At 28.3% G+C, this 27200-nt stretch overlaps 1 protein-coding gene across 4 annotated transcripts in view; it reads right to left on the bottom strand.

Annotated features, from left to right (window-relative positions):
* cnc (NFE2 like bZIP transcription factor cap-n-collar) overlaps nt 1–27200 on the bottom strand; it is a 667227-nt gene that overhangs the window by 223478 nt on the left and 416549 nt on the right. For all 4 annotated transcript variants that reach the window (XM_075367220.1, XM_075367219.1, XM_075367218.1 and 1 more), the window contains one exon: nt 21412–21684. In XM_075367220.1, the coding sequence (XP_075223335.1) occupies nt 21412–21684 (273 nt within the window). The remainder of the gene's footprint in view (nt 1–21411; nt 21685–27200) is intronic.

Genomic DNA, 27200 nt, shown 5'->3' on the forward strand with positions numbered 1-27200 from the left:
TTGACCATACACAAAATATATTTGTTCAATAATTCCAGCATCTTTAAACTTTTTTATTTTGTAAAACTGATCGAATAAAAAATAAGCTCCGGATACAAATTGTCGATTCGCACATACCACTCCGATCCGCTTGTTATCTAAAATAATATTACCCAGATATTTAATATTTTTCTTCCGATACGAGAAAAACAGTAAAAGCAATTAATAGATGGAAAGAGAGTAGTAAACGATTTAACGTAAAAACTGCTCGTGTTCGAAAATTTTAGTTAACTTTCTGTAAAACTTTAAAGGTCAATTCGTTAAATCAATATTATGTAATATATGTAAACACGAGAATAAAGGAACGATAATTTTTTTTAAAGATTTTATTATTCATTTTTCATTAATTCGATTTGTTTCAAAACATCTTTTCAAACTTTAAAAAACCATCTTAATTGTTACAACTCTCCATTTCATTTTTTTTCATCAATGCGTGAAAGAATTTTCGTTTCGAACTTCGACACACTATCAAAACTATATCAAAAGCTTATTCTATTCTTTCTATTAGTTTCAATTTCTTACAAAAAAATAAATAAATAAATAAATAAAAAGTTACAAGAGATAATCGTTTTTATCTAACGTACACTAAAATTTTTAAATAAGAACTTTAGATATACAGAGTTAAAAATTCAATTGAGACTGCATTTCTATTTCGTTTTTTTTTTACAAAAATAATAAATTATGTTTACTAATTTTTTAATAGAATTTTTTATAGAAATCAAGTATAATTAACCGATTTAAAAAAAAATTATAAAGAAATTTTACTTAAAGTATGTATTAGTAAGTACAATATTAGAAAGTAAGCTCATGTTATCAATATAATAATAATAATAATAATAATATTTATGAAGAATATTTTTTTTAAATGACAGCAGCCGACAAGGAAACAAACTTTAACAAGCACTGTAAATAGCGTAGAAGCGATAAACAATGTTACGAAGCTTTCACTTGGGATTTTGATTCGCGAAGCTAATTTCCCACACAGTATACACAAGAAAGCAAACCGTAACCGCTAACTATACAACCGAGCGTACCTGTAGGGCCTACATAAATATATATACACACACCGACAGTCTAAATATTATACAGTATAATCAATAATACTATGAATTGAAGATAATTACACGAGCACAATAGCTAATTTACTTCTATTTATTGCTTAATTTTTTTTTTTTAATTACTCATTCACTATTAAGTAATTAATTACATCCCATATTGCTCGATAACATTTTCAGTTATAAAAATAAAATAATACTTTTATTAATCGTTTATAAATGGAGTAAAACTTAAAATGAAATTACAGACACTTAAATCAGGATAAAATAAGTCTCAAAAAGCGTGAAAGCAGTTCCCCCTACCCTGGTTCACTACATGTTCAGAAAATTGTAACAGACGCCTAGATTCGATGCCGCTTCCACATTTTACTTAATAAATCCTACTTTTTTTATTCCATTCTACTTTTACGTATACTCTTGTACACCGAATTACGCGGTTGTCATTAGGTGCCTCCCGGCCCCGTCCGCTCCGTTCACTAAAACAATTTAAGAAAAAAACTTTTATTTAATTTAAAAAATTTTTTTCTAAACAACACTTTTTTATTACGTTTTCATCACGTTTTGAATCTGACTCCGCTTCGTCTTGTTCGCTAAGGGTTCTCCGTTTTTCGGCTCGACTTCAACTCGGGAGTTTAACGCGAAAGAAAAAGTTTTAATTCGTCTATGGAAAAAAATACAAAAAATAAAGAATATATTTAAAATTTATAAAGCGAATCACGGAACATTTAAGTATAACCCTTAAAATATCATTGCGCATTTCGTTTAAACCCGTCAAAATATTGTATCCGACATCCAAGAGCCAAAAAAAAATATATTATGCACGTTTTTATCAATATTTATTTTTCAGAAAGAACTATATCTCTACTTTACCTCCTCTTGTAGTAAAACCTTTAATCGTACACTAAAATTAACTATTCAAAATCCTTTTTTCTATAATCAACTTTTCGAAAAACGGGAACAGAATAGCTTGAGAAAACTGTTACAGCACTCGACACTCAATAACGAGTCCCGTTAAACGGTTTACGTTTCTGATAAATACTTCTACACGCCAGACGATACAGAGAACGGAAGAGATTATTTCTTTAGGAATCTTGTACTCGTTCTAGAGTGATCGTTGAATTTCTGGAGAAATATAATTTTTGTCGCGGTTGTATATTTAAAAGTAGACGGAAATCAGTTCATCTTTAAAGCGGTGTTCCGATCCCGGATAAAAATGCCACAATCTTCCGAGGAAATGTGGGCGACAGATTATCCACTAATACAGGTAGCCTCGAACTTCCCTTCGGGATGGGTCCGTGCATCTCGTACCGTAGTTCCTCAAGAGGATAGATCGTTCTTTCACAACGTTCCTCTTTTTCATCCCAAGTGCTGTCCCGACCCGTTATATACATGACGTTTAAGATCTCGTGTCTCTTAGTATTATTTAACGAAGGACGGTTAACGATCGACCCGGGAATTCAATTTCCGTAAGATAAACCTACTCTTATTCCACTCGGGCCTCCTAATCGCTCTAAAATACAAATATGGTAATCCAGACCGAATGAAGCTTTGTTAATAAGAAAATAGCCTTCCTCGTATTGACATATATGAGGAGAGATCCTTGCACGGACTCCTGAACTACGAAGTGCGTCGTTATACGGAGAAAGAATGGAGAGTCGTACGGTAGGTCTATCACTTCAGAACGTAACATCAAAACGAGTTCAAATCTCTCATAAATAAAATTATAATACAAATTTGTTTCACTGAAATAACACTATAAACCGTGCGCTCGGATCCGGCACAGATGGTCCGGAATATCTAATAAGAATGACGCAAATCGATCCGTAAATCAAATCCGTTTAAGTAAAAGAGATAAATAATTAATTCCGTTGATCTAAAAACGCTTCGAATTTCTTCGATTCGACTTCACGTTCTTCATGAGACGAACGATTTCAAATATCAACCTTAATTATGATAACAATAACTGTTATAATGAACGACAAGAATTACAATAATAAAAACATAATACAGATGTTAAAGTTAAAGAAAATGTTCGCGTAAATTAAAACATATATACAGATGTATTAGATAATTTATCAAACGAACGCATTCGGTAGCGGAGGAACACTCCCCCGGCACAAAACCGCTTCCCCTCCGCATCGGACCCATAAAATTTAATTATAACTGTTATTCTCTCTCTAGCATTATAATCGTTCACGGATAAATGGTACTCATTTGTTTTTAAAGGATTAAGCTATCCGTCAAATTTTCACGTCTTCGAACCCGACCAGTACTTAATCACAACACTATAAACGTACAACTAAATAGGCTTCACTTCAACGATAATTCTAACGTAGATTATTTTTAAAACTCTTGATCGATCGACAGAGACCGAAAAAACTTTCCCACAGAAGCGCCTTGAAATACACATAAACACATACGGGCGATTATTTATTATATATATATTTCACGATTTATGTTTCTTCAATAAACATAATTCATAGATAGACGTACCGATAACGCTGATTGACCTTTACGAAATAATTAGATCACAAAATACATTTTTTTAAATAATAAATCGAGAGAGGAATTAATAATTATAAAATAGGTAAAGGTACAAATCTGCCGCAACGACCAGGTGTTTCCTATAATATATCTAATTTTTCAAACGCTATCGTGTAACTGATTATAGAAATAAAAAATAAATTACTTTCACGATCTTCAACAAAATTACTTCTTTTTATTAAAAATACTTTACCGTACAATTTTTTCTTGAAAAACAATCTTCTTTTTTACTAAAATTAACAATTTAAATACATTAAATAATAAATAAATCGATCAGTAAGGTAATTAAAAAACTACTCCTTCTTCATCAACTATTTTTATACAAAATAAATATATATATATATATATATATATATATATATATATATATATATATATATCAAAAAAATATTAAAAGTAATACTAGGGAAAAGTCTTAATTACTTAAGTCCCAGAAGCTCTCGACTATTAGGTCTTTCCAACTGCAGGGCGACTAGGCTACAAGGTACCCTTAAAACATTCCTCATCGGCCTCTTCAATAGATAAAGCGTAGCGACCCCTACGCTTTAGTGATGGTAGTCGCGAAACAAAGTACGACCGGGAATGGACTGCACCAGATCTTAAGGAAAACAATGTTAAAAATATTTCGAATGCGTTAAAAATTTTCGAATAATTTTTAAAATATTACGGTCGAGCGTGGTATTTCGTAACCGTATATATTTGTATACACAGATCTATAGTCAAATCCTGTTTTTAAAACGTTTACTTTTAATCGAAGTTTGAGGCTTTATTTTTTTCAAAGTAACTTCTGAATTACATTGTTATCTTTGAGAATACCCTTGTACCTCTGACAATACGTCGATTTTTTTTACTCTATATGTAAAAAGACAGATATTATGAAAGGTAAAACAAATTTTAACGTGTTTGAAATCAATATTAAAAATCTATCGCGAATAATGAATCGGATACGGAAACATTTTAAAATTTTTATCAAAATCATATGAAAATTTTGAAATATTGAAATTTGAGATTCGGGCGCTTCAAACAAATATAAAGAACTATTTTTCAATAATTTGTTTAAATTTATTCTCATTTAACTATAGGCTTAGGCGTGTTTCTTAGGTACCCGTAACTCAAGTACTTCGGTCCGTAATGTTTACCGACGATAACGTGGGCGAACCAAAATCACAGTTTTTATGACAGTACTGACAGAAAGCGTAAAAGTTAAAAGGAGATCATAAAACAAGTAGGAGTAAAATATTAATATGCCGGCTGATCTGAATGAATAGCGATGTATAAAATTACAAATACTCCACTTCCCCCTAACCGAAGAAAGCTATTTTTCTAATCCGAGTTGCAAACGATAGGAGCGCGTAGTATCGAATTGAAGGGAACACCGTTAAACCGTATCGTGACAACTGACAAAAGCGCAGAGTAATCGGCTATACTTTGTTTTATTTTACACGTTATTTCTATACTCTTATAAACGATCTAATAGAGATACAGCCTAGTTGTATCAAAAACGACTTGTTTCCACCGACACAAGATATGCTCACCGTTTATGCCACAACCGTTTATAAAATGACGCCGAGCACTAGCTCCAGTCTCGGAACCCGAGTGTACAGCACGCATCGGGTACGGTCTTACTCATTCGCTACCGTTTGAAGAACCGATTGGAAAACGTTTCACGTCTTCATTCTGTTTATATCAGCGGAGATCTAAGAATAAGGTTTAATCGATTCGGCCGGCACAGCATTCCTTAACAGGTTTACAGAGTATATAAGGGTTTTATTTTTTAGTTTTATTTACGTACTTTTCTTTTTACAAATTTACATTATTTTTATATCTTTCATCTATTCTTGACTACGTCGTTCTATGAAATTAATCGATTTATACAAATTTTCTGGTAGTTAACAATGCGGGATAATATTAAAGAAATTATAAAATAAAAGGATAATACAAATTTTAATTAACAGACTAATAATAATAATAATTATTATTATTATTATTATTATTACAGAAAAAATAAACCTAAATCGCAATTATTTACATAATAATAAAAACTAACAAACTAATTATTGCAAATAAACAAATAAAATCTAGAGAAGAGATAACTGTCAATTTCATTAATAGTTAAAAAAAAAAAAAACATTGCAAAACAACAAAATACAATCGGTAAAGAAAAGATTACGTCTTAATTAAGAAAAAATAAAAAGGAAGAGAAGGCAAATAAAAATAGGGAAAATGATTAATTGCATCTTGTTAGTTAATATTTACTTATTATTTATTACTTAATAAATGACAAGTGACAAACGGCCAATCAATCCGAAACTAGACAGACACCAGTCGATTTCGATATTTTTAAATTTTAATATTCCCCCTTACCACCGGCCCGATAAAACAGTTGCCAATCAATCCCTACCGCTCGCATTACACTAAACTCCTCTCTTCACTTTATAATGTTTATTTCACTATTTCTAATTAAATTAAACTATTCCCGCGAAACACAATACACGGGATATTAAATCGTTAAATAAAAACCTAATAATAACAAAAATCTTATTAGCGTTATTAATAATAAAATTAATAATAGTTTTCTATTATTAATAATTTCTAAGAATTAACTTCGCGAATTACTAATTTAAAAATAATAATAATGAATTTCTTATTTAAAAATGTACTTTTGGAATCGCTAATTATTATAGTAAAATGTAATATAATAAACGAGTCCTTGGCAATAATAAAAAAATACAATTAATGAGGTAATCAATCAAAATAAAATAAAAAATAAAACGATAATAAAAATTAAACTTCCTTACTACGGAATGTTCGTAAAAACAAATAATTAATTCTTATAATTTTATCTCCCTCATTTAAAGTTATTTTCACCACATAAAATTGCAGTATAATCTGAACATAGTTTACGATATACTCCTCGAGTAATACCATTCAATCAGCCTAAAAATAAAATTAGCAAATTATATTGATCTTTTTTTTCGTACGTAACGCAAGAAACGTATAACCAATTTAAAAATGTTTTAACACTATGTTGCTAATCGGTACAAAAAAATTTTATATCGGTACCTAAAGAGTCAGGCAAACCAAATTTTGAAATGTACCGGTCAACAGTAGGAATAGTTAAGAAAATTGTTAATCTATCGTAATAATGAATTCTTTTCTAAACGTTCCTATAGTTCAGCATATATAAAATGATTTTTTATTTTCGACTGATATCTTCCATCAAATTCTTGTATAGAGACGTAGGAATTATTTCAGAATATATGTCCTAACATATAAATCGAATATAAAAGATTTTCTCGATCTCTAAGTAAAAACGTTAGCGCAGGAAATAATATAGATTGTTGTCAAAGCGGTTGGCGATATGTATCTACTGCTGCAACTACTCTCTTTTTCTGTTTAGCCTCCGGAACCACCGTAATATATTACTTAAGAGGATAAATGAGGATGACATGTATGAATGTAAATGAAGTTTAGTCTTGTTTAGTCAGTTTCAGGTCGACCATTCCTGAAATGTGTGGTTAATTGAAACCGAACCACCAAAGAACACAGGTATCTACGATCTAGTATGCAAATCCGTATAAAAGTACCTTTACTAGGATTTGAACCATAGAACTCTCGACTTCGAAATCAGCTGATTTGCGATGACGAGTTCATCACTAAACCAACCCGGTAGGTTACTGCTGCAACTACTACGAAATTTTTAAATAAATTGTCTTCTAGAATCACAATTCCTAATGCAACACTTTTCTTAAAAAAATTCCGAAGCTTAAAATTACATTATCGTTAAAAAAAATTAATTACTGAGATTAATTACTGAGAGCGGTTTCAATCGTTTATGAAAAGTATGCAAACTTATCGTTTAATGTATTTCAATGATGAACCATAGTTTTTTGACAGAGTGACCGAATTTTGAACGGTATAAATCCACAAGCGTTTTAAAAATCGTCTTTTTACAAACAAAAAATTTGAATTCCATAAGTTGTTACGGAAAGAAAAAATTATTAAGGTAAAACTTGATATTAAAATAAACACTTTTTTCCGACATATTATAATTAAATTTATTGAATTTTTTAAGCAAGTGCATAGATAGGTGTTATAATTTGTATGATGCCTTAAATATTTTGATAACCGTTTCATAATTAACCCCCCCTCCGGATCTCCTGATTTCATACAGCTAGAATCATTTCTCTATGGCTTTTTAAATTTGTACTATTAATAAGGACTGTTATTGCGTTGAGAAACTGAAAACCGACGTAAAAATTAAAATTAAAAAAATACACGAGCTAAATCGCTATTCAGACATTGGCAAAATACGAAAAAGAAATTGAAAAATTGTCTACTACAGGAGCCGGTGAATATTTAAGCAATTATTACAACTTTTCTGCTCTAAAAATATAAAATTCAGTTTTAAATGAACTGAAATCTATTAAAATTAAAATAAATAAATTGTTTAATTATTTATTTGAATTTAACGATTTATTTAGTGATTTTCAGAGTCGCGTAACTTTTGAATCATTCGGGTGATCCAAAAAATCCTTGAAATCTTTTAAAATAACTGTTTAAGTACTATTTTGTTAACATTTTTTGACAAGGCTTATTTGCTAAAATAAATGTTAAAAGCCGTTTAAAAAATTCCATTATGTACCACCATTTAAACAAATGGCAACCGAACAGTAAGGGGTTACATGGTGTGAAATATTTATTTTAAATATTTACATAATACCTCTCTCTTTTTCCATTTAACCTGCGGAACACGGTTAGGTATAACTTATGTAAATCAGGTATAGTCTTGTACAGTCTCAGGTCAACCATTCCTGAGATGTGTGGTTAATTGAAAACCAACCAACAAAGAACACTGGTATCCACGATCTAGCATTCAATCACTATAAAAGTAACTAACTTTACTAGGATTTGAATTTTTCTCTCGATTTCGAAATTAGCTGATTTCCGATGACGACTTCACCGCTAGACTAACCCGGTGGGTTATTTAAATAAATAATACCTAAGCAAAACAAACGCCAGTAGTATTTTTATTTTAAACATATTCGGATAATTACAAAAATTATTAATATACAAATATAAATAAACACAAAAAATAAACCATTTTTCTATTTTTATCTTCTTATATTCTTCATCTTCTTCTTCTTCTTCTTATATATCTTCTTATATATATATAAAAGCATTTTCGAAGTTTTCGTATTCATCAGTTGAATAAAATAATTGGAAATTATTTTGTACAAAATTAACCAATGTATCTCTAATACGTCTCATACCAAATAAAAAAAAATATAAACACATACATTCTGGGTGGTAATGAAACATGACAATCCTTAATTAATAATCTTTTGATTATTAAACGTAGAAAAATGAAATTTAGCAAAATCTTTTATCACGAAACGATTAGTACACCTACACCCCAAGTAATGGTCTCTTACCGAAAAATAGATCGTTTTGAGGCAGGATCATTTTCTAATTTTCTTGTATTTCATTGTAGCGAAGTTATTTAATTAAGAGGCACTGTTGTAGACCACACTTTTGAACAATATTAAATTGCCTGTCGCCATTTTGTTTAGGGTTATCATAGCCCGAAGTTTATAAAGTTATTTAAGGAGTCCTACATTCTCTCTCTCTCTCTCTCTCTCTCTCTCTCTCTCTCTCTCTCTCTCTCTCTCTCTCTCTGTGTGTGTGTGTATATATATATATATATATATATATTAATAATATAATATTATTTATAATATAATTAATTTATTTACATAAACATATCTCTGTTGTTATACGGCTGAAAATCGCCAGTTTTGTTTGGAATCCTGACAAACAACAATATTCTTCTAGAAACTAGAATTCAACGCAAAGAATCCTTTTGTTACTCTACAGAATGAAGACGTAATTTTCAGAACAGTTATCACAAACCTTTCGACTATGGCAGATAAAAGACTAATCTTTGTAAAATCTTTTTCGGTTACTGATCGTGCAGAATAGTTATTTTATGAAGATCTACGTTAAAAAATACTTTTTCAGTGTAAAAGAGTACATTATCGGTTACCGTTTTATTTATTAATTTAATCACTTATTCGATCTGTTGTAGTAGAATGTCTGAATCTAGTAGTCGAAGTACTACACGCGATTACTATAGTAATCGATGATGGTGATGATGATAAGTGAATTTTTTAGCGCATGTAAAACGCTACGAATCATTAAAACGGTTCAAACACTTACCGGAACTCGAATTCAAATCCTTCCGAGTGAAAATAAACGAAGATAATTTAATTTTCAATTTTTTAAACATATTAAATAGAGAAAAAAGTATAAATTTTCAAGCCCGCTTCAATAATAATGAAAATGAAAATGATCAAAATCGGGCCAAAATTACCGTAAAGCTGCGTAACTAACTGATCCTCGGATGAGGATACCGAATCGACCGACTTTACTTTTTACGAGTATTAAATTTATTATGTTTAACGTGCTGGTTGTAAATATGATTATACGTATTAAAAAAATTCATGCACCAGTTAAGCTACAACACGAGAGCTGCCAAACAGCTGAAATTTCGATGAATCGATAACAATTGTGAATGCCATTTCTTTTTGAAAATAAAGTAAACCTGATAATAATAGTAAGATTTTATTGGTTCTGATATAAAAAAAAAATCAGATAAGTTTATTAGTTAATTTTACAACAGACAATATAAAAGGTGATAAAGCGTTAAGGAGACTGTGAAGTGATGACTGGACAAATAAAATAATAGCACACTCGATGTCGCCTCTCCCCCGCACTCTAATACTTAAAGGTTTTTTCTTTTATTTTAATTTAACAACAACAATCTTCAAGTAGGTCCACTGACCCACAAATTTGTCCCGAATGAGGGCAATAAACTAAACTCGCCTTTTCCTTTTTTCAATTTCAATCTTCTTCCGTTAATAACTTTTTCTAATGTACATCAGATGCGTAAAATTAGTGTCAAAAATATTATTAAAACTTGTTGAATATCAAAATAATAATAATTATAAATAAAATTTAGAATAGATTTAAATATTAATTTACGGAATTCACTCCCTCTCCAACACACATACACACACCGCACCATACACAATTTAAAAAAAAAACTCTTCATACCAGTGTACAAAAATTGAATTTTCGAAAAAAACACCTGTTATGCCGTTTTTATATACGTGTATTGGCCGTTGATCTTCACAGGTTTTACATATACAAAATAAAGAAAAATAATAACTGATTTAATAAGTGTCATTATTTCACGTAATACTCGAAAAATAAAAGAAAATCTATTTTCTTAACACAAAATTTCGAAGTGAAAATTGTAACTCTCCTGTAGAATGATGAAGTTGTGTTTGTAGTTTTTGAACATTTATAATACTTTTATTTGGTGTATTAATAAATATATTTATTATAATCTCTGCTCCAGTACTGTGTAGCCTTTTCTTGGTCCAGTCCAGATGCAATATTACGGTTCACTACATTCCTTACTTTGAATACACGATAACTACTTACAATTATTTTGAGCAGTTAAATATGGGGCGAGCAACAAAAAACCGAATCCATAACGTAACCGATGCAAAATCGGTAAGTTATGTTGGTATAAAATTTTATAAATGATAAGATAAATTAAATAAGAAGAACATAAAACGTAATTTATGTTGCATTTATTTACCTTATAATAATAAGGTAAACGATGTTCAAAAGGACCACCCTGGGCATCGATGCACTTTTGTGCTCGACTGATCATATTGACAGTCGTCTGACGCATAACGTTGTTAACTGCGTTGATTTCTCGTTGAATGTTCATCTTCAGCTCATCAATATTGTGAGGATTAGATGCATGAACTCTCTCTTTTAAGTAGCCCAAAGGAACAACTCGCAAGTAGACAATTCTGGGGAACGCGGAGGACACCGTCCTCTGCTGACAGCTCGTTATCTGTCTCCTTCAGTTATTGCACAATTGTAACGCGGTATGGTTTCAATTTTAATTCATGAAGAATTTTACGACAATATGTGTATACCAGATTGTTGAGATAACTTGCGTAGTGATTTTTTTAGACTGGCAGTAATTCTCCTTTCAATATCGGTAATGGCCAGTGGAGTCTTGGCGGAAGGTTGCCTATTTCGTTTTACAATTGAAACCTGCTGTACGCTATTTTTCAACTAAATCGTGTATGCTACTCTTCGCTGGGATACAGAAATTCGAAAATTTTTCTACGAATACATGATGTGATTCTTTAAATGATCCAGAATGAATATAGGCCTTAACTATAGCTATCCTCTACTGAATTGAATAAGGCATTTTACACAAATACAAATGCACTCACAATACTGCACTGCAAAAAAACGTATACTGCAATGACACGTAACGTCCTGACAAACGGCAGCAACAATCAGCAGTAATATATACATCGACTAGTCGCGCTAGTTGTGTGAGTCTATCATAAATAGTGTTGGGTACCGATTTCATTATAGGCTCACTTTCATGTTGCTCACACTGTACATCCAAATAGTAATGCAACTGTGGTGTTGTAACTAGTAAAGAGTGGTGTTGTAACTGACAGCTGTTACAAGAAAAAACAAATTAATGTTGATATACAAATGTGCATATTTGGAATACACATTAAAGCGTTTGAAAAGGGAGAGAAAGCATTAAAAAACATTTTACACAAGATAAGTGTAAACTGTGGGATATTACTGAAATCTGGGAAATGAAGAATGTTACAAAAATAAAGTTTTATCCTTATATAATTAAGGAATATCCTCTGGTATAAGACTTGTTCCAGAGATTAATCTATGTCTATGCAATCATACGGCTCCCAAAAATTTATAGTCATTTCATCATTCTTTTTTTTTTATTATTGCAACAATTTCCAATGAAATTTGAACGGCACAAAACTCTGGATATATTTATTAGAGAGTATATGAAAAAAAACTTTTGATGAAACTGAAACACACTCGATGTTAACAGGGTTGTAGTAATATACAAGTACACCAAAAACGATGTTACATATGCCAGAATAAATATCTTAGCGACTCTGTGGTAGTTAAATTCACAAACTTGTTTTGACAGTATGAAAAAGGCATGAAATAAAATGAATACACATAATAAATCACAAATATAATCAAAGATTTGAAAAATAAATGACAAATCGAAACAGAATGATTTTTTGGTCCTGGGTAGAGGTTAAACTGTGTTTACGTTCCTTAAAACCTGATGTTCTACATCACAAAGTCTCATAGAGTACCCTGTAAATTAATAAACTGAAAGATGTGAAGTAACAGCCTAAGATGCATTTAATGAATGGAAATTCAGTAAATGCTGTACGAATTTATTAATGGCTAATGACCAAAGCGGTATTCAATGTCACAAAAAAACCATTTTCATACAAATATACACACACAAAATAAACATTATCAGCAATGCTCAAAATGCTCTATTAAGTTTACCAGGGAAGAAATCTATGAATCTGTGTATGTTTGCAAATTTGCACGAGTGAAAAAGAAGATACAAAATTTTGAAAGTTAGAATAACAATCACTGAAACAAAGAAGTAATAAGTCTATGATCAAAACTACCCTGACTAACAAAATGAGTACAATAACGAGTAAATAAATGAGTACAATACCGTAAAAAAGCTGGTATTAAATTAATAGTAACATAAATTCAATAGTATTATGGCAAAAGTAATAACAAAATAATTAAGTAGCAGAGGAGGTACGGTAAAGTAAAGTAAGTTAAGGGTTACAGTAAATTTAAACCGAACAAGGCTCGTTTAAATGCAATCAAATACATTAAGCTAAACATTAAAGAAAACAAAATTAACAAAAAATATTTATTTATATAATTAGCAATAAATTTCATTAATATAACTTTACGATAGTTTAATATAAACTTATAACTTATATAAACAAATATTTGCAGTGGACAGACACTTAAAGATGATTATACATTTCATTACATTACAGTGTACTAAAATGTCTAATAAATATACAAGTAAAAGTATGGTACTCAACATTATACAATAAACACACACACACAGACTTCATATTAACTGGTCAGATCGTTAACATTTTAAAAGTAATTGTAAACATTTAATTTTTTTTATAAAAATAATGGCTAATTTTAATTAACAATATATTTAAAACTTGAATTAGAAAATACAATGAGCTAAATTTTATTTCGCAATTAGTCGTATCACATATGCACACGATATTACAAAAATGAACTGAAATTCAATAAAGGGGTCACAATATATACTATGCTACTGAACAAGAAAAATTAGTGAAATAATGAAAACTGAAGATAATCACTTAAAATAGGTACCAAAGTATGGTTTTTAATAAAATGTGTCAAATATAATGAGTGTAAATATTATTTTATGTAAAACATTATTAAATAAGAAAATGCTTTAATTCCTTCAAGTAGCAGAAATAAATTTATAAAATCACAGTCGGATGACCTACTGATCGAACAAGTTATTGTATACTAAAAAATAGATGTACCTAAAACAAGCACCATAATATTTCCTAGCTACATCAGAAATGTACTGTACAAAAATGTCAATGTCGATTAATATTAATATGTACAAAAGATTTTAAATAATCAAAATCGAGATAAAAACTAACATTTTAATTTCAATATCTGAAAATTATTACTGATAAGTATATCTATTACAGAAAACATGTCAGTCATAATCAGTAATGATTCCAATAGCTAGCTAAAATTATTGCAAACAATCATCTAGTTGTGAAAGAATCATCAGCAAAACGGGAAGAAAAGTGATAACTACATGCTATAAACAGGGTGGTATGAAATTGTTTCCACAGTTAGCAACCTACAAAAAAAACACCATGCCACATTATTATTATTATTGGTGATCATAGCAGAGTAGTAACGTCTCTGTCTTTCATTTGGAAGTTTCATGTAAGAGTCCCACTGAGACATAGTATTTTTCACACAACAAAATTTTTTAATTCAAAATTATTATATCTGTTACAGGATATCAGTCTATTGTTTAAATAAATAAACAAACAAATTACTATTAGTATGAGATAACGTTATTTTTTTCTTAGTTTTTTAGTAGTTATTTTTATTAAGCCAGATGATTTTTCATCACTAATTAATCGTTAAGAAACCTTTAAATGGCTTATTTTGAATTACATTAAAAAAAAACCAGGTTGTTTAAAACTCACATAAAAGACAGAACTAATTACTTTTTATCTTATCTAATGTTTTATAAAAAATAGGAAAAAAAAATTGCAACAATCTTAACTACAAAAATTAAATAAATAAAAACATTAAAGGCCATGAAAATTGCTCTTAACTGAATATCTAGTATAAATATAATGAGTTTAAAATTGATGTTAAAATTTTTATGATCACAATAAGTATCTGGAAATAGTAAATAACTTTAAAATGACATAAAATTGATTAAGGAAATTGTTAAAGGAAAAAAGAGTACTTACTCCCTAATTTTAACAAACAACAAATAATAAAAGCGGCTAAAAAAAGTAAATAAGCAGTAAAAATATAGGTAATAATATAATAATATTATAAAATTAAAACAAATTTAAGATTATTATGGAATTAAACATTAGTTTTTAATTTCACTAACCGGAAAAAAATATAATTTATCATGTTTAATGTTTCAATATAATTAAAGTAATTAATTACTTTAATGAATACACTAACTTCCTTAAATAATATAATAAAACACTTAAAAATAATTAGATAAATTAATATGTCCGCAGGAAAATGGAAGCGATTAGGTAAAAATTAAAAAAACTTTTATCATATCTCCTGTTTTTTAAATCTCAACTTTAAGGACAGATCAAATGGCCTAGTTTTCATGATTGGAAAATATGTAAAAAAAAAACAAAAATCAAGGGTAAGGAAAAAAGACAGACCGTGAGAAAAGATGATTATCCATGTCTTCAATAGGAGACAAATAATCAATCCTACTTAGAGGATGGCTCAAGAACTCTGAGCAGCAGGTGTCTAATTCATTGACAATCCTTCAGAAGATCAATGCATTTTCATCATGAAAATGACTAATTAGTGACCAACAATTTCGTTCTTGACCAACTTAAAATATATACAACAAAAATAACTTTTCATCCAAAAATCAAATGGGGACTTAAGGGAACATTACTAATTTTCAAAATTTTATAGAACCGATTGAACTGCGAATTGTTCAGTCGAAACATCTGAAGGTGCTGTTACTCATAAAAACAAACTTCTGGAAACGATTCCCAAACAATATCTACTGAATGCAACTCCAGGACCAGGTAACAATAATAATCTGGGTAACAATATTCTTAGCATCATGAAGTACTAGGATTAGGATTAGATCTACATCTGCAGAAACCAAAATTTAAAAGAAAAAATCGAGAATAAAAAAATAGGATAGTATAAAAGGATCTATCTGTGTGGGATTTTTTATTTCTTTTTGAATATTTACTGGTGAACAACAGAGAAGTTATAAGTCGCAAAAAACACAAGCAACAAATGTAGTAAAGCGTAAGAATAAAAAATTAATAATAGCATGAAGTTTTTCTTAAAATATAAAAATAAATAATTATTTACAAGCAAAACCTGAAAGTAACATCATACAACCAAAAAATACTACAGCAGAAAAGAATAAAAAATAAGAAGTAAACAGTTTATCCTCATAAATGGAAAAAGATAAAAATATGATATGTGTAATATTTATTTTTTCATTTAGAAATATAGCAAAATAAATAAAAAATAGAACTAAAAAATAATTCAAATATGTTATCAATAGACGTATGCACACAAAATAGAATTTATTAAGCTGTCAAGGACTTAGTAAAAAACAAATACCCAATGAAAAAATATACTAAAATTCAGATAAAAGCATAACAGATTTCAAAAACTTAAAATGCACCAATTTTGGCCATAATATAACCTAAAATATAAATGTTGTGAACTAGTTTGTATCTCCAATGTAATGTTGCATTTACGGCACTGTGTATAATCAATGAAAATTATGTATATAATTAAGATGAAATTAGGAATCTATGAGGCAATGTATAAAACAAACACTTCAACTCTAACGCAAAAATCTTATGCCATGGTTGGGGTGGCGAGTGAAAAATAAAATTTTTTAAACTATAAAATTATTAAAATTAAATTTTCATCTTATATAAAGAAAAGTTAATTAATGTAAAATGATGAAAACATGAACAAGAGTAACTAATATAAATGAAACAAAACAATTAACACTATTATCATAGCAAACACTGCAAATTAGAAGAAGAGTAAAGATAAAAGTACTTAAAGGTAAAAAAAAAAACTTATACTACTACTAGTGCGGTTTGATGAGATAAAGTTTGTAAGTAAAAATTATAGAAAGAAAATACAGGTGTTTTATGACGCGGAAGCATCTAGTCGTAGTAACATGGATGGGATGTACATAACACACCGTAGCCGTCAGTCGGGAGGTAAATCTTTATATCAGAGAATACAAAACAGAGAGAATAAAAAAGGAACTAATGGTACAGACTCATAAAAACAGACATAAAGTTGCCCTCTATAATTTACTACCCATTGTACATTTTATTATAATCACAATTATAATTTTATTTTTACATACGCGATAGTTATGATGTTACTGCAGGGTAAATACAGTATATTATTAAATTTATAATTTACGATAATATATTAATTTCATAAACCGATCAAATAAAACGAAAAAAAAATTTATTTTGAAATTCCTTTATTAGAAATGCATTTTGGTTTTCCATTTCAGTTTGACAGAAAATAAATACTATTAATTGTAGTCATAATGTATAATTTATACATAAACATCTATCACATTTGCATTAAACTGTACACATTGTAAAAATAGATATGTATAACCAACCTTATAATTAATCTATAAAAATAATAATATTCCGTTGTGAGATAATTAAAATAAACTATTGTTGTTTTCTCTTTATTTTTTTTAATAAGCTAATATTTTTTCTGATAAGTAATAATTCTACATTATACAGATTATAAATACATAATCTGAAATTTGCCTGGAGGAACAAAGAAAGTCATGGAAAACTAAATAGAAAGTAGCATTACAAAATACAACATTAGTGACTAAAAAATAAATGCGGTTAAAATCCATATTATTAAATGTACATGATAATATGAAATAACAGTGATCCATCGGTGATCTTTATTGGAAAGTGTATGGATATACAATATTTGTGTACATTACCAGAAGATGGAAGTAATTTTTTGGTAAAAAGACATCTGACATTACCAAAATTGTATTTACTTATATTATTTAAAAACTTATCAAAATGATAATACTGTGAAAAAATCTTTTGGATTTAACTCTTAAATAAATTGATCACTTTTTAACAGTGATAATTGGATCACTGTTATTTTAAATAGCTGGTAATTTATTAAAAAAGACATGACCATTTATTACAGGCTGAAATGCTTAAGACATTGAACTAACATTAAATAATTTCATTGTTTTTTGGTGGAATAATGTGATATTGTTAATTTTAACAGTTTTCAAAAAAAGAGAAGTTTCTCAATTCAATCTGTATGTAATTTTTGTTTGTTTTGTTTCAATCTTACCAAATACATTGATTTTCACAACTCTTTTTCTACTTTGAAAAGAAAGCTTCTCTGATAGCCCCTTATAAAATTTCTTCAAGATAACTTAATTAAAAACTAGACAATGATTTTTTAAGAAAATAGAAGAAACCAACTGTTTATTTTTTTTAATAAATTTTTTTCAAGTAGATGATTTTTGAATTATATTATTGATATTCTTTATTGCATTTTCTTTTATCAGGTTATTTTATAAACTCCTCCAGGTATATGTTTTGTGCAACAGTTAAATAGACGCAATCATTTTTCGAACATCACATAATAATCTTTCATCATGTACACTTATTAAAATGAGGTGATAAGAATGTTGCTCAGTAATTTAGTTTCATTTGACAGATCCTAGAATCAAAACAATGGGATCCTCTTTCGTTATAGTCACATAGTAGTTAACCCAAAATTAACATGTACTCACAATCCAAAAGGTCTCATCTCACACTCAGTAGTAACCGCTTTTCTTTTCTTTTTTTTTTGCAATCGTTTTACTCAGTTTAATTAAGACAAGAGGTTTCTTGCTATTTGTGTTTTTTTCCAAACATCTTTTTACTATAGTTAATGTCTCTAGTACATATAATATCCATATAAAAAGAAATAAAAGAAAGAAATTTTAAATGAAAAAAATGAAGAAAATAAATTTGATTTTTGAAATTGTACTAAAAAGCAAAAAATAATCCTTTTTTAAAATTCTTTATATAATTTCTACTATTTGACATTGACTCAGCACTAAAAATAAAATATTTGCAGGTTTGTTTGTTTTAGATATGGTGCCTAATTCCAACAAACGGTCAAAATTTGAAGAATTAAAAAAGTATTATTTTTTTAATTCAATCACATTTTTTAAAAAAGTTTTATTATTATTTTTAAGAGTTAAGTTTATTTGAAAATAAATAATATTTTTTCCCAACAAATATAATACAGTTGCAAGTAGAAACATCTGGAAAAGTTAGATGTTTCTATTTTCCATATAATTGTCTAAAGATTCATACTTACAGAGATGTATGCCGATGATCTGAAAGCTCATTTTTGTACCTGAAAACTCATTTTAACTTTTTAAAGTACTCCCAAGTGGTAATATTATTTTTGGAGAGAAATATAAATAAACGTAATAAATATTTAATAATGATGGTAAACTTATTGTTTTATGAAGATGAAGTACGACACGTTTAATTATTAACTAGTGTTTGTCATTTGACCAGTCTGATACATTCCATTCTGTACTGAGCTAATCTTTTGATATCAGAATATTTACAGATTGCACCAGATCTCCACTGCTGTTTTTTTATTTTTTATAAATAATTAATGAACGTACAAATATAATAATTATATGCGCAATAATAATCCTAATAATAATAAAGAACAATGACTTAAAAATTTAATTTTAAATATTAATTATAATTCATTTACGTATATGATAATCAAGTGAAGAAAAATTCAGTAAATCACCAAGGTTATAAAGAAAAAAATATATTAACAATTTTTGTATCTAAGAAGATATAAATAAGAAAGGCAATTATTTCTTCATTTAAGTCATTTGAGTAAAGGGTTGAAAGATGAACAACAATGAAAAATGAACGATGATAATTGGCAAATGTAATGACGTAAAAAAAATCAGTAGAGAGAATGTATTGTATATAATAGAACAAACAGATGGGGTCATACAAGGCCATTCAAGATGTATATTAGGTGTTTGTTTCCATACAGAGGACGAAGGAATATGAACGTAAGAGACAATTATCTCATTATTTTGCAGGACAGTAATGATCGACCATTTTCCTGAGTAACAATCATACTTAATCATAATTAATTTGATAGAGTGATTTTACCCATGAGCTGCAACATACGTATTGCTGCTATTATTATTACTATTCCTTCTACATAATGACGAATAGCCATAACATTACATCCATATGCAGTGTACAATAAGCATAGACAAACAAACTAGGTCACATTGTAATCACATTTGACCCGTACAAAAACGACCGATTAAACAATAACATAAACAAAACCTGTACATAATTGGAATTTCTTAATAACTTTAAATACATTTTATTTGCCTGATTGAAGCCAATTCATTAAAATTAAATAGTTTTAATGATTTTTAAAAAAAAACCGTTAAGCACTGTTAATTTATAAAACAATAATAGAAATTAAGTAGCAAAATTTTAATTTATCAGAAACTTATGAAAAATACTCCTTAAGAGAGTAGCCTTTTTAATAAGTTGATTGATAACTAATATAAATAGCAGAACCACCAATAGAGAGGGGTTTGGCCACATGGTTTAATAATTTTGAACTGAGAACTGAAGGCAACAATTTTTTTTGTATGCTAACCAATAGCTTGTCACATTACTACATCAAAAAGTCAAGATATGTTCTAAATTCGAATCCATCAAAAATTTAAAGAATAAGAGATAGTATCGGGAACCGATAAACAAGGAAAATTTAACTTGTTTGTCTCAGCCTTGAATTATCAAACTTCTGTGAAGGAGAACATCCACCTACCTCCGTTCACATTCAATTAACTTGGATATGACACTTCCACATATCATACATTTTTAAGGATGGGTAAAGTTTTTTTCAAAAAATACTGGACCGGTTTTCTGGTAGCTTATTTACAACTGAAATAATATTGAGATGATTGTACTCCAATGACCAGTACCAAACAATTGATGAATGTAGTGTCATCATCTTGGTAACATGCACATAATCACAGGTAAAACAAGATATAATGCTACCCCTTAAAATTCCTAGCTGCTAATCAAAGTTCAGCAAGTACTTTAAAAATTCCATCTTACGGACATGTTCCCTGTTTTGAACAGGTTTCATACTAATTCCAGGTTTTATAAAATATTTCAAATGGATTTTTTGGGCTATAATCTGAATGATTTGCACAGTGTAAAATTATAAAAAAAAAAAAGAACTGAGCAAAATTAACAAACTATTACAAAATAAAAACTTACTTTAACTTCTAAATATCAATATACCACAATCAATCACTATCTAGAGAATGTTAAGATAATCAAATTTGTAAATAAAAACTAGAAACAAAAAAAAGATATATACATATATATAATTATATATGAATAAATTGCCAACAAAAAAAGGAAGAAATTAAAACAGAAAAAGAAGATAAACTTACCTGAAAGGAACGAGGATGAAATTGAGGAGTCTGTATCATTTCTGTGAGTAATAAATCGTCAAAAACTTCCAAATCTTCTTCTCGTGAAGAAGGTGATCCAATTCCTGTATTTGTTTCGTCGATGTCCTTCTCCTTCGTCGTTTCTTCTTCTTCCTCCTTATCCTTTCCTCCACTGTCAGCTGGTTCACTATCAGTTTGCCTGTTTTCACTATCAGTTCTTTTTTCACTTTCGTTTTCCAATAGAAGTTTTTCAGATTCTTCAGTATCAGGTAGCTGATAATAAAAGAAACACCTAATTAGACAATCTCAAACAATAAATCAATAATTCGTTCTGAAAGATCGATTAAAATAATCTTTAAATTGAGTAAGCATCTTTTCTTTCTACATTTTTTGTATCTGAATTTTATAATAAAAATTGTAGTAATTCATGTCAGGTTAGTCATAAATTATATTTAAACAAATAAATAGTATTAAACAGATACATATAGTCATCACAACCGTATTTATCAAATGGATTATTATATTGTTAAAACTTAATTTTAAATACTTTTAAAAAATAAATACAACTCAGGAAAATGTAAAATGTAAAAGTTAATTTATTATTTCTATAATAATGGTATAATCTCATCATTCAACAGAATTCACAAAGTTTCAGAAATAAAGAATATAGCTCTTGACAGATATAGATGTAGATGCAAAATAGATAAAATATATGATAAACATTACAATGGATTTTATTCCAAAAATGGCAATAAGAAACAAAAAAAAAAGTGCTTTTCCTATTATTTTTCTATTTAGTGTGAAATTAAATATATATATATTTAATTTCACATTAAATATATATATTTAATTTATATAAAATTATATATATATAAACAGCATAGGTTTATGTTCTTAGTTTAAAAGGATATGCAATATAGGTTATAGCAATGTTAAAAATCATTGGTATAACTATTTTATTTAAACGGAAGTATTTGCTTAGCATTTTCTTAGCAAAAACTGATATGAACTAAAACCGGTTTTTTAAAGAGTGATTAAAATCCTTTATTATATGTATTATTAAAAAATATCTGATGTGGACACCATGTGACTTCCTTGTACGCCTATTAAATTACATATACATATTTATGTTTTTAAATTAAAAGTACATAAAATTTTATATCAATAAAACTGATATTTTTTCATGCTTTTTTATTTTTATTGTTGTTATTGAATTATTATTATCATAATTTTTTTACAATCAGAGGTTAATAATTATTAATAAATCAATATATTTAAATCAAAAAAAAAAAGAAAAAGTTAAAAAAATAGGAGATGAAGTCTGATTCGAACCGATGTGCCTTGTAAGATTCAAATATTTCATTAATTAAAATTTTATTTGGCTATAACTCTGGAACCAATGAAAATATGCACCACTTATGACATATCACTGAAAAGCTCTCAATGGGGAATACTACTGCATTTAAGAAAAGGTCGAAAATTCAGGTTTTTGGATTTTGGGCTTTTTTGGACACTTTTTGTTCAGTTGATTGCAATCAATAGGTGCACAACTAGAAGTTGTAACAGTGTTAAATCCAAAATTTCAACATGCTATGGCTAATTGTTTTTCAGTTATGCAAGATACACACATACATATAGACGTCACATCAAAACTAGTCAAAATGAATTCAAGGATGGTGAAAATGGATATTTCCATTGAAATCTGAAAACTGACATTTCTCATGATCACAATACTTTCTTTACTTTGTAAGTAAAAAGAATGTTGAACCTTCAAAATAAATAATATTTTAATCATGCACGTTCAAGGAAAGACTGTTTTAAGAATTGGTGAATTTTATAACACTATGATGATATTTTCCAGTGTTTTAGTCATTTTTAATAGTATACATGCCCTAAAAGTGATCAATCCATCATTAATTACACCTTTTCATTTATATTGCCCATATTTGTTATTAAATCTAGAATGTCGAGATTTATAAGAAAGAGATAATAAAAAAAATATTCTAGTCATCATTTAACTACTTTATGTGAAGTTATTCTCCCTTATTTATTAAAAATAGAAATTCCCTTATCATGAAGCATTAGGAAATTTTAACTGTGGAACTTGCTGCAAGATTATAAGGAAGTTGTTTGTTGGAACAGTATGCTCAATGCAAGATTTATTCTCTCACAAACTCATATGTCAGATTCCTCTGCTCTCTTTTTTTCTGTTTAGCCTCCAGAACCATTGTAAGGTATTACTCCAGACAGTGAATGAGGATGATATGTATGAATGTAAATGAAGTCTTGTGCAGTCTCAGGTCAACCATTCCTGAGATGTGTGATTAATTGAAATCCGACTACCAAAAGAACACAGTATCCATGTTCTAGTATTCAAATCCGAATAAACGAAACTGAGATTCCTCTGCTACTCATGATCAGAAGAGGTAAGGTCTACTAAAATCAGTCTTCTGATAGTTCAAAGACTTAAACAATGATAAAAATTACAGCCAGAAGGAATCTATTAAATCAGAAAGATTAAGCAAGTTGGACAGATACAGACATAAAATTGCAATCTACATTCAGGAAAGCGTGAAACAGGGACTGTAAAATGTAGTATAATTAAATGTAATTATAATTCATATATATACATGCATGCAACAGACCTACACATATCAATCTTTTAACAAATAATGATAAAGCGAATCATGAATGTAACTGATCTGAATTCAGCAAGCAAATTCAAGTCAGGTTAAATTATAGAGAGATGGTAATCATTTCTTTTTAACATTCCAACATTTAATGTTCAAGAAAAAAGTTTCTTTTATATATAATTCTCATAATTTTTTTTAATCCAATTATTATAGGGTTTGTTTACAGATTATAGATTTCCACTTAACTCTGTTCCTCTACCTTTCTTCCTCAAAAACTTTCACCACCTCTGTTCATCTACATAACCTATCCATTTTTTCTTGGTCTTCCTTTAAGTCTTCTTCTACTATGTTAAATTAAAGATTTCTTCTACTCTCATATTTTATTACTGCCTAAACTTTGTTAGCTAACAATTACCTTCTGTAATATTCTATTTATTATATTATTTCATTGCTTCTAAAAAATTCCATGTCAGAAAACCGTATTTTACTGGCTTTTTTCGTAGTAGTCATGCAAGATACTGAACCATAATTAGAAAAGAGCCATAGTAACTTATGTAACTGTCACATTATCTGCTCACACCTAATTGACACTTCCTTATAATATATTAACTTTCAATGCTTAAATAAAGTTCTTTTGACATCTACACTCTACCAGTAATTTTCCTGTTAATTCTTCCATCTGTAGATATCTTCAACTCTAAATAACTAAAATTTCCAAAATTCCTCATATTTACAACTGCCTCTCCCATTTAATCATGCCTTATTACTACCAACTTTTGTTTTTGTTTATTCTCATCGCCTTTGTTTTCTTGTTTCATCCATGGAAACAAAAAGGTGATTTTAGACTATAGCCTCCCCTTTTCTACATAAATAATTATGCCTTCAATGGATAACCAACCAGTCTCTTTCTTTTTTTTTGTTTATTTTCCTCTTAATTTTTTACTGGTCTCATCTGTAAATAAATAAGGATGAGAATTTACTAACCTAGTCTTACATCAATTTCTAAAAATAAAACACAATTTAATAAAATAAATTCTAATATGTTTTAAAAAGTAATTAAAAGAATGAAATCAGTACTAAAAAAAAACCTAATTTAAAAAATGTGAACAAATTAAATCAATAATAGTAATAATATATGAAAAAAAACATACATAACAAAATGATGAAATATTACATACCACACAAACTATACTATTTCAATTTCACCTTCCTAATACACGAAGGACTAAAACTGCAGACTAGTAGAATAATAAGGACAGCACTACTTTACATAAAATTATATTCATATGACCCATTTTATAAACAATTTCAAGGAGACATAGGTATAACTTTTTCAAAGATTTAAAACTAAATTAAGATATCCATCCAGTAGCACAGTTGTTATACAAAAATAACAAAATTTTATTGTTGTGCAATTTTAAGGACTTAATTCTTTTTCATACATAAGTTGGTATATTTCAAAATCCAATTTCAAAATTACTTTTTAACCGTAGTTAAGTATTTAGTTTCTTTAATTGATTATTTTATTAAATTTCTGTATGCTGCATCACAAATCAACTGTATGTCTAGTCATTACAATCACTTTTTGTGACCTTTCACTAAAAAAAAGAAAGTGTGATAAGAAAACTTTTATAAAAAACATGGTTATAAAAAACTGAATTTGTATGAAAAAATAAGCATTTATCGAATTACTTTAATTTGAATTCTATTAATCGCAAAAAGATTAAATGTAAAAGTCTCAAAAACTAAACAGCAACTTCAATAGATTGTTATGTCTAAACCACTAAGGAAGGTCATTTCATACAATTCTATAGATTTAATGTCATAATTATGCTGCATCAAATTTTAAATCTTTTATCATTCTTCAAGGAATCTACGTGAAACAGAATCTTAATTTCATTCTTGAAAATTCTTGTACTTGGAAATCTTACCCAAGAATACTCTAGAGATTTTAGGGCAATAAACTTATTTTTAAATGGTTTTTATTTTTAACATTTGAATCATTACATTAATTAAGAATATATTAACACAAACATATATATATGTAAATCCAATATCCATCATACATCACTCTCTTTTTCTCATAGCCAAGCCAGTAAACCAACTGGTCTGCCAGTCACTATAATGGTTAACATACTGACTTCTAGATTAGTTAGTAGGATTTAATTCCCAACAAGAATCTGTCCTTTTTTATTTATAATTTCATCTAATTCATTGTTCAAAATTGTAAGAAATAAGTTAAATAAAAACATAATTAAATTTTACAACTTCCACGAAAAAATATATATTGTAAGAAGTAAACAGACATCATCCAAAGAACAACATAACACATACATTTGCATTTTATTTCTTTAATAATAATTTGTAATTCTTGTTCTATAGCTTTTCATTTTGCAATTGCAAACAATTGGTAACAGTGGTTGTCTTCCATACTTCTCTCTTCTTCAGTTGCCATTAGTCACTGCATAAACTTTTTAATTGGTCTACCCTTTTCTTTCTTTCTTTCAACTAATATTTCTTTCAACTAATACTTCAATTGCATTCTTTAGCAAACTCTCAAGTTGTAGCACGCGGTTCTGTTAACTCATTCGCTTTATCTTCTCCCTTATGGTTGGTCATTGCTCTGGCTTTTGATTACTGCCTTCACTACCCAGCGTATTTTTAAAAAACGATTCAGTCTACACAAAGGTTTTGATCAAATTATTCCCCTAAAAGTTTTCTTCAATTTTTAATTACGTAACTTACTTTACTTTTCTTATTAAAGGCCATTTTGACTTGGTTTTTACTGTTCACTAATATTCTCTATCTCCTTTCATCTACTGTAGATATGAGAAATCTTTGACACTCCCCAGGAATACATATATTTGTTATCTTCTTTTGTGTATGACTTGCTTTCCTATACAATGCTGCCTTTATATCTTTATATTACACTAGCTTCTCAAAACAGTTTCTATTTCTTCAATATATATATATATATATATATATACATACTCAATATAATTCATATTTTTGAAAATATGAGATATGAATAATAGTACTATTTGACTATTTGTCATTTTATGAATGTAAGTTACAGTTACAAACTTTCTCTTTATTTACTAAACTATTTAAGATTACGAATATAACCTGCACAAAATTTACTTCTGCTACTCTAAA

This window comes from Lycorma delicatula, chromosome 5 (genome assembly GCF_047948215.1).
Source record: "Lycorma delicatula isolate Av1 chromosome 5, ASM4794821v1, whole genome shotgun sequence".
In the NCBI taxonomy this organism is placed as follows: Eukaryota; Metazoa; Arthropoda; class Insecta; order Hemiptera; family Fulgoridae; genus Lycorma; species Lycorma delicatula.